The sequence below is a fragment of the Melanostigma gelatinosum genome (genome assembly GCF_949748355.1).
Source record: "Melanostigma gelatinosum genome assembly, chromosome: 7".
In the NCBI taxonomy this organism is placed as follows: Eukaryota; Metazoa; Chordata; class Actinopteri; order Perciformes; family Zoarcidae; genus Melanostigma; species Melanostigma gelatinosum.
The window spans coordinates 2,744,273-2,757,326 of record NC_136640.1 but is presented as its reverse complement, the minus strand read 5'-3'; the positions used below and the strand labels follow the sequence as shown (position 1 = coordinate 2,757,326).

Genomic DNA, 13,054 nt, shown 5'->3' with positions numbered 1-13,054 from the left:
GGCGGTGTTGTGTTTTTTTACACCGCATGCAGTACCGCATCCATCCTGCGGTGCCGCTGTGACGCCTGAGCTCCCTGTTCTTACACCGGCACACCTGTAGTACCGCATCCATCCTGCGGTGCCGCTGTGACGCCTGAGCGGGTCCCTCTTGTTTTCAGAACGTTGATGCGGAAGAGCGGAAGCGCCTTATACGAAATAGTTGACGTGAAACGTGTGAAAACGCGTGAATTATGACGACAACTTTCTTCTGTTTTGCCGTGTTTTCAGTGCCAGTGATTTAGTTGAGCAGATAGACTGTTTGACCGTCACACGGTGGAACTGTTAGTGAATGGGAATTAAAAACCGGAAGTGAAATTAGCAAACTAGCTAACGTGCATTTAGCTACATTCAGCAGCCATGACGTTGAAGATGAGCAAAGGTAAATATTGACCTAAAACACGCCAACCAGTCTGCTGTTATGTCTGTCATTTTTTATTTATTTATTTTTTCTATTATTTTGTGCTAGATTTGTTTACGTGCTTTTTTAAATTGATACATTTTGTTTTTGCTATTTTCTCGATAATAATAATAAAAAACACGGTAATTTTATCTCTATGGGAGATGTGACGCTACGTTTGATTTAAAATGTTTTATTTTAACTGCTCTCTTTATTATGAATGCCGTGGATCTTAACAAAACGACTGTAGACTGTTTTTAGAATCTAACTTCATGTGGAATTGTATTAAATTCATTATAGTTTGCAAAACACAGCAGAAAGTATCAGATTTAACAAATACAATTGTTCTGTTTATTTATTTTTTGGCAGAAGAAGATTGTGGAAACCAAAATCAAACATTTTATGAATTTATGTTTTCCTATGCCAAACTGAAAATAACTTTGAATGCTCTGCCAGGCACTCATTTAACAAAGTTAAACCAGAGTTTATGATAGTTATTATGGTAAACTATTAGTAATGATAGAAGTCATTCTTAGTAAGTATTTGATCAATAGTTTAGTCAATGCACAGATAATTGATGGTTAATTATTATGACAATCAATCAATCAAGTCATTAATTTATCAAAATGCATTTAATGATTTCATAATGTTGCTGCCGTTTGTTGCACCGTGGGCTGTACGATAACGGCCATTTTCTCATTTTTACTTACATTTTCAAGAGAAAACGTTTCATACAGATCATAGTCTGCAGATTGATCCATGATGAAATTCACTTTTATTTGAAGCACTACATGTGAACATGTCTGTCTTCCTCCCTGTAGGAGCTTACAAAGTACCAGCGTTGTCTGAAGTTGTGCATGCCGAACTAAATACTCTTTTCCTTTGACGCCGGCTCTCTTCTACTTCCAGGTTCGTCCGTTCTTCAGGGTGCATTCCTGCTGGCTGATAAACTGTGTCTCCCCTCATCGCTGTCCTCCCTTCAGAAGGCTGACTGGAGCCGGGTGGGACGTTCGGTCCTGGAGGCCCTCAGAGAAATCTGTGGGCTGGATGAACTCGGTGGTCGTCCCTCTCCGTCGGCCGGCGTCTGGATGAAGAACTTAGTCTGTGCTGTGTGGCTGAAGGCGTTGAGCGGGGAGACCGGAGAGGACGTGGAGGCGGCCTGGAGGGAGAACCCTTTCTTCCCCCTCCAGAACGGCCTCCCCGAGGTCAACCGCGTTGTCCTGCTGGAGGTGGTGAAGTCGATGGCAGCCGCTCCGATATTTGCCCGTTTCCTCCTGTCTCTTCCTCAATCTCAGATCTGTACCGAGCTGGAAAGGTTAGTGCAGCACGTGAGGAGCAGCCCCACCAGAGAGGATGACGTTCGACTCTTTCTGGAGGTCTGGTGGGAGCTGTGGAAAGGCAGAGAGGAGCAGAAAGATGGAACAGAGGACGACACGGAGACCATGTTCGCCACACAGTTTGCTCGTCTCTTGTGTAAGTCTTCCAGTGTGTCCCCTCAGGCTGCCAAGAGGTTGAAGCTGGATGCGTCGGATCTACCGGCAGCACCGCCGACCGCTGATGTCCTCCACGTTCTCCTTCACGCACTTAAAGACTTAAGAGATCACATATCTACAGCAGACCTCTGCCTGCAGGCCCTCTCCATCTCTCTCGATGCTCTCTACACGGCCTTCCTCATAGACCGAGCAGCCGTGCTTCCCACCAAAGAGAAGATGCTCCTCCTGTCTAAAGTCGTCGGCATCAGAGAGGAGAACGAAGAGAAACTGAGCCCTGAACTTATCCGGGAGGCTCAGAGGGACGTACGAGCGTCTCACACGCCATCGCCGTTTCAGCCCAGCAGGATGAAGCTCGCTGAAGCGCTGACGATTGTAACAGAACTCGCTCTGTTTTGGCAGAACAGTGGGCTCCTGAATGTGTGTGACGGCTCTAAACCAAGCTACTCGGCATTTAAGTTTGAACAGAGCGTCCAAAGAGTCCTGGCAGCTCTACAGGAAGCGCCTGAAACTACGACTGAAACGGAAGATCAAGACCCTGAGAAGAATGTACTCAGAGGTTTCCTGGAGTCGCTGGCGTTCCCTGCCACAGAGAGCACCGCTGAGGTGAACATGAGGGTCACTGCGACCATCATCACTCACCGCCTGGAGGACTACCAGAACTTCGCGCTGCTGTTCGCCAGCGAGAAGAGTTGGGCCACCCACGACGCCCTCTGGACGGACTGCCTGGAGAAGAACCAGGCGGCCTTCCAGCAGCTGGACGCTCTGATCCAGCTGAGCTCCGCCCTCGTGGGCAAACTCCACGGCGAGGACGCCGACGTGAGCCGCTGCAGGAAGCTGATGAAAGTCGTCGCGGACATCTTTTCCTCGCTTTCCTTGAAAGACAAGAACGGAGCGCTGGCGGCCATGTTGAGGCTGTCCTGCAGGGGGTTCTTCGGCTGCTCCGTCCCCTCCGCCGTGACTGAAGGGTTCGAACAGCAGCTGAACATGGCCTTCAACTGCCTCATCCAAGGAGGCGGGGCGACGATGACGACGCAGGGCAATCTGAACACGGCCGTGTCTTTAGTCGCTAGAGTTGCGTTTCAGAACCCGGAAGCCACTTTGAGGTCTTGTTGTCATTCGGCGATCTTCAACAAAGGCGCTTTCTCTCTTATGGCTAAAATCCTGCAGCAGCTGCCTGGACTCCGAGGACACGGCGGGAGGAAAGATGAAGCTCGAGGCGACGAAGAGGCAGAGGAGAGCGCAGACGAAGGGGAGGACGGTCCGAGTGGTAGCGCTCTGCTCTGCAGGTGTCTGCAGGAGACGATCGGGACCAAATCGCTGTCGGCCAATGAGAAGGAGCAGCTCCTCGAGTATCTGGGTCTGCTGATGACGCCGGGCGAGGGAGGAGGAGAAGAAGAAAGGAGGCAAAGCTTCCTGACTCCTCAGCAGGTCGTAAACGTCTTCGTCCTGCCGAACATCTCCGCTACGGGTGAGTGTCCTCACAAAGTCGCGCTTTTAAACTGACATTTAAACGACATCTCTCCTTCTTAAACGTCATGTGACTTTTCTTTACTGTTGTAATGTCATGTATTTGCTTTTAATGTTTCAGTTTTTTACCAAGTAAAAGGCCTTTGAGTACCTTTTTGAAGCGCTATACAAAATAAATATTATTAAATGTTATTTTAGGAATCTTTTAGGAAATCTTTCAGTTTTTAAGTGCACTTATGCAACTGTAAATGCCGTTTAACGTTGATCATGGTGATGCTGATGTTATCCTTTTCAATGGATTAATTAGATATCAGTCATAAAGAAACACCTCTTACTATTTAAAAAAAATAATAATAAATGAATTAAAGTTGAGCTCAGACGTTAAAATAATAGCGCTATTAATTTTGGACTAAATTAAATAATTGGTAATTAAGAAATGCAACTTAAACACATTCTCAGTGATGCCGTTGGTCTTAGAAAAAGAAAAGCAAGTTTAAAAGTGAACGAGTTCCGTTTTCCTTGTTAAAGTCTTTGTTTACATTTTGTCCGTCTGCTCCGATGTTCTTCTCTGAATTCCTTCAGGTCAAAGCTCCGTTGACGTAGAACTGAGTCTGCGACTTCTCCACGCCGCTCTCTCCGTGGACGCCCAGGATCCGGCCTCGTGTCCTCACTGGGTGTTGGACTGCTCTCCCTTTCCTCTCCTCTATGTTCTGGCTCAGCTGCAGAACCAGACTCTCAGGTTGGTGAGACTCCTCTCGGCCTTCGGTCCAGATCCACATACCGTCTGTTATTTGATCTCAACTCGTATCCATCTAAATCTGTGCCAGGTGTTGGGAGGAGCCACCGGAGGGCGGCGTCCCCCGCTGGTCCATGGACACCAAGGAGCTGCTGGTGTCGGTGCTGACCTCACTGGGGGGGGTGGTGGGAGCCGAGGTGGCGGCGGCCCCCAGCCGCTGGTCCAGAGCTCTGTTCTGGCTCTACAACAAAACGGGGCAGCTGGACTGGACCGTGCGCTTCCACCTGAAGCCCGTTTGGGGGGAACACTTCAAGAACGAGGTTCCCTCGTCTCTGCTGACGGTGTGTGATCTACCGGAGCAGGTAGGAACCCGTCCGGATCGGTCGGTTCAGGTGCAATGAGATCAAAGACGTCGCGTATCATCGTGCATTGATACCGTTTATCTCAAGTGAATTCAGATTAAAAAATAGTTTAGTGACCAGATACAGCCACCAGATATCTTTTAGTTTCTCTGTAAATATCAGTCTGCAGTAAATACATGGAGGAGTTCATGATTGTAGTGCAGGACGTCCTGGAGCTTTACCATCTGTCCTACGGTATGTTTTACCTGCTTCACTCGGTTGGAAAGTCAAACTGAAGACAGATGGAGCAGTAAGGTTGAATTTACGGCGCTGGAAACCTGCATTCTCTCTAATGTCCACCAGGGGGCGACTCCTCTGGTTGTATAGAAGTCTATAGAAAATGACTACTTCTCTCTTGATTTATTCCCTCAGTAAACATTGTAAACATGAGTTTATGTCTCAATCTCTAGTTTCAAGTCTTCTTCAATACAGCATGATGTTCATTTAGTACATTATGGTCCATTTAGAGTCACACAGACCATAAAGCAGGGGATGCTTTAGGGCGGGGCTACACAGTGATTGACAGGTCTCTACCAGAGACCTATAATACAAGTAGTAATATTAATAGTAGTAGAAATGTGACTCATACTAATAATAGTAGCAGCAGTAGGTGTTACGTTAGTAATGTGCATTATTCGGACATGAATACATGCAGATATAGATAGAGAGGAGGCTTTATGTTGTCTTGAGAAATGGAAGATATATCTGCTGTGAATGTAAATCTCCCCTCGGACTCTGCATAGGTTTGGGCTGAGCCTCTAATGTTTACAGCGTCTGGCTCCGCCCCTGCAGCGCTCCCTCTCCACTCCTGCTGACACATCTCTGTTCCCGTCGCCTCCCTCTCTGTAGGACTGGTTGGGCTCAGACCTGCCTCAGTATGGACAGGGAACCGGTCTGTTGGCCTGGATGGAGTGCTGCTCCGCGTCCGACTCCCTGCGGGACACCATGCTGTCCCGTCTCTCCCTGGACCAGCGCCGGCCGGACCACGTGGGCATGTTCAGCAAAGGCCTGCTGGTGGCTCTGACCCAGACCCTGCCCTGGTGCTCCTTCTCCCAGTGGACCAGACTGCAGGGAGTCCTGAGGGAGCTGATCGCCTCGGGCCGCCTCCACGTGCCCTTCTCTCTGGAGTACGTGGACTATCTGCCTCTGCTGGATCTGAGGAGCTTCTCGTGCGACCTCCGTCTGTCCGTCCTCCTGCTCCGGGTCCTCCAGCTGCTCTGCGGGTCCAGCTGCTCCCACTGGCTGTCGGCGGACGGCTGGTCGCACGTCGGCCGACTGTACGCCCTCGCGGTGAGGGAGGTGATGAACTCGGTAAGAGCCAAGCTGCCTCTTCCTTCATCTGCAGCTTTGAACGTCTCCGCTTCAACGCCTCCGAAAACACCGGCGTCTAGAGACTCCGATCCTTCCTGCACTCCAATCAAAGCTCCGGAAACGTCCAAAGACCTTCAACGAGCAGGAGGCTCTCCTGTGACATCGAAGGAGTCCCACGTGGAGGAGGAGGTGGAGGGGTTTCCCTCCCAAGAGGTCCTGTTTGTACTCAGCCAGCTCTTCTGCCATGTTCAGCACATCCAGGTAAGAATCATTAACACCATGGCATGTTTACCTCAGTAAACATGAGTTCATGGTCTCATAAATAATGGTTGTAAAAAAGCCAAGATGGCGACGGCCAAAATGCTAAACTCAAGGCTTCAAAACGTCAGACAATAAACCAACGAGTGATGTCACCTCTGACATACATAATAAGTCTAGACTCTGATTGGCTAAATCTGGATGAAAATGAAATGTGCTCCTCTCAGGTGATGATGCCAGGAGGTCAGAGTGAGCCGCTGTTCCTCTCCAGTCTGGAGATCCTCAGCCACTACGAGGCCGTCATGGCCGCCTTCCCGCGCAGCAGCAGCCCGCTGGAGAGCGACAACACGCGACACTTCTTCTCCACCATCACGGACAACCTGCAGGACCACGACATGAAGGCCGTCCTGCGGCAGAAGATCGCTCAGCTGGTGTCATCGGCAGCTTGAAGAGGGATTTTCATGCACGATCGAGAAGAAAAGATCCGAACGTTTCCAACAATCTTTACGGAAAGTGTAGCCGAGGCTCGAGGCACACGATCATTTATCAAACGCTCCTTTTTTTTGTTTTTGCATGTTTGCTGATAGATCAAGGATATGATTTCTGTTAATGTCATTCTCTGCACTTAGCTAACATAAGTTACTACAAAGTGATGAATTTGAGTGAATAAAACGCTCATATGTCAAAGCAAATATCTTTTGGTTTTGTCTCAGTAATATTCATTTATGCCCTGAAATTAAACCAGTGAAGAGTTTCTTGTAGTTTTTTAACTGGATATGAAACAGTTTAAATATAATACTGATGCCTGCACATGATCTACATAAGGAGACATAAAGCCTTGCAGTAACTTTAAATTAAAGGTGTATCCTACAGGAGCACAGAACCACTAAACACATGCTTTAATACAATAGGAGAGTAAAAAGCTTTATTTGTACAAAAAAACATTCTCTGCAATTAGTAAAAGCTTTAAAGTTTTGTCACAAAACAGCTGAAAACAAATCACACAATGATGTGGTGCATTTCTGGGTTTGATATATTAGAGCCATAGTTGAGGAATTATCTCAGAATAAAGTATATCAAATATAAACATTTTAAAGAGTTTGAGGGTATTTGGTTTATTGTCAAAATTCCAAAAACAGTTTGTTTCTCAGTAAAAGTTAAATTTCAAGAATGGTTTGACCATTTAAAAATATTACAAGTTTCTCAGAATAGTATAACTTTAATCTGAAACTACTTTATTACTCAGAATTTTGCCATTTTTTTTCTGATGAAACATTAAAATGATCCTCAAAAGAACAGATTGTTCTCCACACATCACTACCTCTTCCCTCACTAGCCGCGGTCGTTTCTTCGGTCTCTTTGTGAACCAGGTCGCTGTATGAACGGGTCAGTGTGTCTTCTGCCCGTCTCCCGTCCCTCTCTTCTGTCTCAGGTACAGTCTGCAGGCCTTCCTCAGCAGCAAGATGAACCAGTGCACCTGAGGAGCCAGGATCACCAGGTTACCCAGGTTGCAGTGCAGCGGCAGGTGGAAGGCCACCCTGTGGAGGGGAACCCCGAACTGCCGGCCGTACATCCAGTACATGTAGGGGAAGATCAGGATCCGACACGTGAAGAAGCTCAGGAGGACGACGAAGCTGTTGATTCTGTGCAGGCGGGTGTCGTCGAGGCCCAGCTGGAAGAGATTTAGTGAAGAATGTGAAACAAGATGGTGGAAGAAGGGAATAATGCAACAATAATACAACAGATTGTTCTCAAACACTTTACATCTGCGTTACACACTCAGAGAGGTGGCTAAGAAACAACGCAGACAGCAAATACAGATGCTAACATGATGCTAACATATTACTAACATGACGCTAACATGCTGCTAACATGATGCTAACATGATGCTAACATGCTACTAACATGCTGCTAACATGCTACTAACATGCTGCTAACATATTACTAACATGACGCTAACATGCTATTAACGTACTAACATGATACTAACACGCTAACATGCCACTATGCTACTAACATGCTAACCTGATACTAACATGATACTAACATAACATAAACGGCTAAATGTAAATAGTGTTTGAATCCAAAACTAATGTGTCATTCACTCTGAGCATTGGGAGTAATTAGGGGTTGATAAGAGCTGTGCAACAACCTTCATGGTGGATAATCACACCCTCATTGAAAGGCTTTATTCATGTGTCATCTGTATAGTTTACCTGGATGAGAATCCTTGCTATAGAGACGAAAGGAGTGCTGAACTCTGTGATGAAAAGGCAGCCGATGAAGAAATCTCCCAGCCCTCTCCTGAAAAACTACAAACCAGAACACACTGCCCAGTCAGCCTCTATACTGTACGTGTGTTCATATCAAATCACTCATATATAAGAGACACTTCACCAGAGTGATGGGCATGAAGATGAGCACCAGCACCAGGTGATGGAGGACCATCATCCAGTCCTTCCTGAGGAAGGCCTTCAGGGTCTGAAGAGAGTGTCCTGTGACCCTCGGAGTGTGGTAGTGGCTCAGATACATGGCGTAGATGTCGTAGACCATGTAGGGAGTTCCGAACAAGACGTAGGCATTGACCAGCCAGTGACTGCATGGGGAGACAGCAAGCATTCCCACTTAAATATCTTTGTTAATATGCACACAATAAGCTTTTTACTGATTGTAAAACTCAAATATTCTAAGTATTTGTTGACGTGACTCTCCTACCTGTCGGTCATCACATCTCTGCAGGATGTTACAACTGTGACTCCAGCTGCTGTCGACAAACATGCTTGTATGGAAGACACCAGCCTGAAGAGACATGATCAATACTTTCTGTAGTCTGTTATGCACAACAAATAAAACTGGACAATTATAGATAAATTAAACAATACATGCAAATGTATTTGGTGTCTTGCTTATCGTCACCAATAGTCTAAATCATAAAATATTAAAACTTATCGCAGGGAACTTTCATGACGACGATAACACCGTTACACTGTTGTTTAAATCTTTGTACTATGGTTTAACTACCGGTAGATCATTTTAATATTAGTCTATTTCATTATATTGTGCATTTTATATTTTGTTTTTATATTTAATAGTTTTTACTGTTATTTATATTGTATATATTGTGTATTTTATATTTAATATTTTACTGTTATTTTTATTAAATATATATTGTGCATTTTCATTTTTTATATTTTATATTTGTTACTGTTTTATTTGCTGCTGTAGCGAAACAATGTCCTCTTGCGGGAAAAAATATCTATTAAAGTAAAGTATCTATTGTGTTGATTTTGGCGGTGCCTAGTGGACTAAAGTGGTAGTGCTTCCCGAGCGCCAGAGCGTAGAAAACCTCTCATTTTACTGCAGCAGGGTCTGACAGTCTGACCCGGGTCAGTCCTGGTTCTCCTGTGCCCCCCCCCCCCCCCTTCCGAACCCCCCCCCCCTTCCCATATTAACAAACAAACGGACGAATAATTTAGTAACATTCCAGCTCGCTAAATATTTACTCTTGGCGTAAACTGTTCGGTAGATTGACAGATAAACAAGACATGACGCATTTGTTAAAGGGGTTTGGTTAACTGTTAGGTGACTCTCTACCTCTCGCTGACACAGACCACGTCGGCGTCACTCCAGCCTGTGAAAGAGCGTCGTAGGAATACCCTGAAGCCGTAGAAAAGCCCCGGAAACACCCCAGCTCCGCAGATCAGGGCGTTGAACATATTGTCTCAGCCGACCTCAAACGCTTCCTGTATTCGCCCGCTAAACCGCCATCAATGATTTCGTAACGAGCTCGCGCGAGTTTGAGGATTACTAAACTTCCCAGTCACAACGAACTGAAGAGAAAGTATTTGGAGTACAGCGCATGCGCAGTCAAATGTTTGTCACTTTGTGTCTTTATTCGGGCCTATCGATTCATTCTCCAACAATATTGAGATATTTACGTTTTCAGTAAGTTGAAAAAAGTAAAACATTAAAAAAGTCACAGTATAGACTATAGTATATCCAAAAAAGTATAAAAAAACATAGTATAGTGTCTCGAAAAATAGTTATAGTATATAAAAAAAAATGATAGAAAACATAATGAAGTGTGTCATTCAAAAAGACATGAAAAAGTATAGTATGTCATCCTATAGTATGTTGAAAAAAGTCACAGCAATCTCAAGCTATAATATGTGAGAAGTATAGTTTGTATTAAAAAAGTCATGACAAAAAGTTATGACAAAAACATTTAATATAAAAAGTCATAGTACAGTATGACATAAAAATGATATTAGTATGACATAAACTGTTAAAAAGTCATAGTATGACAGAAAATTTGTCTGCCAAAGAAAAATCATAAAAAGTATTCTAGCATTATGTAATTGAAAAGTCATGAATCATGATACAGTTCAAACTGGTTTTAGTTCGTTAGACCAGTTTGATCTGAAGTGGGCCGGACCAGAAACACCATTGCAAGGATATTAATACATTTCCTGCATTTCTGCATTTTACGACTGTATGTTATTTCTTACACTGCTTTTTAATGTTTTAATGAATGTTCTTCATTGTTTTGAAATCTTTTCTTTTGCCTTATGTTTTGATGCTTTTAATGGTTTTATGTGAAGCACTTTGAATTGCCTTGTTGTTGAAATGTGCTATACAAATAAACTTGCCTTGCCTTGCATTATAAATATGAAAATCTCAACACTATTCCCTTTGTCTTAGTGTAAAGATATATAAATACATACTGCAAACGTTTCCAACTGAAGAACTTATCTTTACACTGTGGTGCATATTTCAAAACACAGCTGCGTTTAATCAAAATGACCCAAACTGAGCCTGAACCCAGAGCCACACTGTATCATCACAGCACAGAATAGCAGCATCTAAGAACAGCGCTGGTTCATTCTGTGCTGATAATGTATATTAAAGGCTGTGCTGTGTGCTGTATACAGACAATGTAGGACTATGTGTTAACTTCTCTGGATTATTATCTTATCAAACATGCATTTGCCAATCACACATTAGACTAATTTAGATTATTTTTTATTTTAAACCGGCATTGATTTATTTGTTTGGCCACTTGGGGGCAGTGCAACACTATTATCACATTTAAAAAAGTTTAAATAGCAAACTTACGAGCAAAGATACTAGATATTAGATATTGATTACATGAACGATTATAAACAAACGGAACGTAAGCGTCATAGATAACAAGTTCAAATGAAAAGAGAAGCCCGATAATGAACAAACTCTTGTTTAATACAGTACATTCAAGGCGAAAGATACATCCTTACCAATACATATTCAGCAATGCAATCATTGTCTCCCTTAATAAATAGAAATTTGAAATTTTGAAGTCAGTGCACAACATTGAGAAAGAACACTTAACAGTCAACGTGTAACATAGTCTGCACACATTCTGCATTTCTGCACAGTATACACCTCCAACTAGTGCTGCTAAAACCAACATAAAAATAGATCTCAAAATAAGTTGTATATATATATATATATATATATATATATAGATATATATATATATGTTCCGACTGTCTTCATAGAAATATTGGGCTTTCGGTTCATATTTACAGTAATATAGACTTTGATGAATTTTCTCAAACGACAGAAATTGCACAGTAGTTAAAGAATCCAAGATCACCATTTTCAAAAATATTTGACACACATCGTAAACAGTCAGTCTTCAAGATGCAGTATGAAATTGCACATTGTCGTCATGCCACAGGGGGGGCTGTTTCAAGGCTTTGGTACACATCGTCCTGATTGGAAGAAAAAGCTCTGCTTTCGGGCCGGTTTCCCTCCGGCGACCCTCCTCCGACGCCGCGGCGGCAGGGTGGTGACGGGCCGCCCGTTCCTGGGATCGAACTAGCGAATCAGAGAGCTGGATGACTACAGTACACTGTCAGGATTGGGGGAAGACTCTTGGCACTTGAATCACAGGTGCAGGTCCGTGCTGGATGACCAATCATATGCAGCCGTGTTGGGACATTTTCTTTTTAAGGAGACGAGGAAGGGTGGAGGTAAAGGGTCACACACTGACGTATCAAAACAGTTCAAAGACTCCCTTCGGATGCAAAACATGAGCGGACTGTGCTGTTACTGTAAATACTGATTCGCTGAACACTAGAGAGAATTTGGCATTAAGAGCAGCTTCTTCTCAGATTTCTTGTTTAGACCAATCCAATCCAAGCGTGTTTGACTTTCAGAGGCAGGAAGAGAAAACACGGACAATTGCAACCACTTTTCCCGACAGCACGGCCGTCGCCATCTTAGCTTTTTGCAACCAGGAACAGGAAGTGACCATATTAGGAGGAGTGTCGTAGAGACGCCGTGTACGTCTCTGGTAGAGACCTGTCAATCACCGTGTAGCCCCGCCCTAAAGCATCCCCTGCTTTATGGTCTGTGTGACTCTAAATGGACCATAATGTACTTGAAACTAGAGATTGAGACATAAACTCATGTTTACAATGTGAGAGTCACATCATTTCTTTGAAATTATGTTTAAGTGTTTAAAGTGTTTTTATTTCCCAACAAAAGGTGTTGGATAATACTGAATTATTTTATTTTAACTAAGTTTTTCGGTTAAAAACTGCGACATTTTAAGATGTTTATTGTTAACATATCCTTAAAAACTATCTTCAACAAAAACTATGGTGCTACAAAACAGTAACCTTAACGTCAGGAGGAAGGCCGGCGTGCTTTTGTCTTTGCTGTCGAGCTCTGCTGCCGCGTTTCTTCCGTCTTTGACGAGGATGAAATGTGCATGAACAGACCGGCTCAGGAAACATGGCTGCAATTCATCACTGTTACTCAACAGTTTGGCCCCTTGCGACGCCTCCGGCCCTCAAGGTGAGGCCTTTCACCGGCACCGTGAAGGAAGTCCTCACAAAGAAAGTGCAATCGAGTACCTTGGGCTGTTACTGATAAAGGCAACATTTGTGTGATAATAAACTCCTGG

The 13,054-nt window shown here is 44.1% G+C and overlaps 2 protein-coding genes across 2 annotated transcripts; one reads left to right on the top strand and one right to left on the bottom strand.

Moving 5' to 3' along the window:
• Nucleotides 1-219: 219 nt before the first annotated feature.
• gemin4 (gem (nuclear organelle) associated protein 4) lies at nt 220-6,733 on the top strand. The gene is made up of 6 exons (XM_079272002.1): nt 220-418; nt 1,346-3,397; nt 3,979-4,135; nt 4,224-4,494; nt 5,383-6,105; nt 6,330-6,733. The coding sequence occupies exons 1-6, from the start codon at nt 397-399 to the stop codon at nt 6,549-6,551; spliced, it is 3,447 nt and encodes a 1,148-aa protein (XP_079128128.1). The 5' UTR covers nt 220-396; the 3' UTR covers nt 6,552-6,733.
• A 300-nt stretch (nt 6,734-7,033) lies between these two features.
• Nucleotides 7,034-9,914, bottom strand: LOC306780078 (ceramide synthase-like). The gene is made up of 5 exons (XM_079272284.1): nt 9,697-9,914; nt 8,818-8,901; nt 8,500-8,698; nt 8,319-8,414; nt 7,034-7,774 (listed from the first exon to the last, which is right to left on the bottom strand). The coding sequence occupies exons 1-5, from the start codon at nt 9,816-9,818 to the stop codon at nt 7,490-7,492; spliced, it is 786 nt and encodes a 261-aa protein (XP_079128410.1). The 5' UTR covers nt 9,819-9,914; the 3' UTR covers nt 7,034-7,489.
• Nucleotides 9,915-13,054: the final 3,140 nt, after the last annotated feature.

Coding starts and splice junctions, on each gene's coding strand:
- LOC306780078 (XM_079272284.1), bottom strand. CDS start 9,818: ATGTTCAACGCCCTGATCTGCGGAGCTGGGGTGTTTCCGGGGCTTTTC. Junction 8,902..9,696: donor GTGGTCTGTGTCAGCGAGAG/GTAGAGAGTCAC, acceptor ATGTCTCTTCAG/GCTGGTGTCTTCCATACAAG. Junction 8,699..8,817: donor AGAGATGTGATGACCGACAG/GTAGGAGAGTCA, acceptor CTCCCCATGCAG/TCACTGGCTGGTCAATGCCT.
- gemin4 (XM_079272002.1), top strand. CDS start 397: ATGACGTTGAAGATGAGCAAAG. Junction 4,136..4,223: donor CTGCAGAACCAGACTCTCAG/GTTGGTGAGACT, acceptor AATCTGTGCCAG/GTGTTGGGAGGAGCCACCGG. Junction 6,106..6,329: donor GCCATGTTCAGCACATCCAG/GTAAGAATCATT, acceptor TGCTCCTCTCAG/GTGATGATGCCAGGAGGTCA.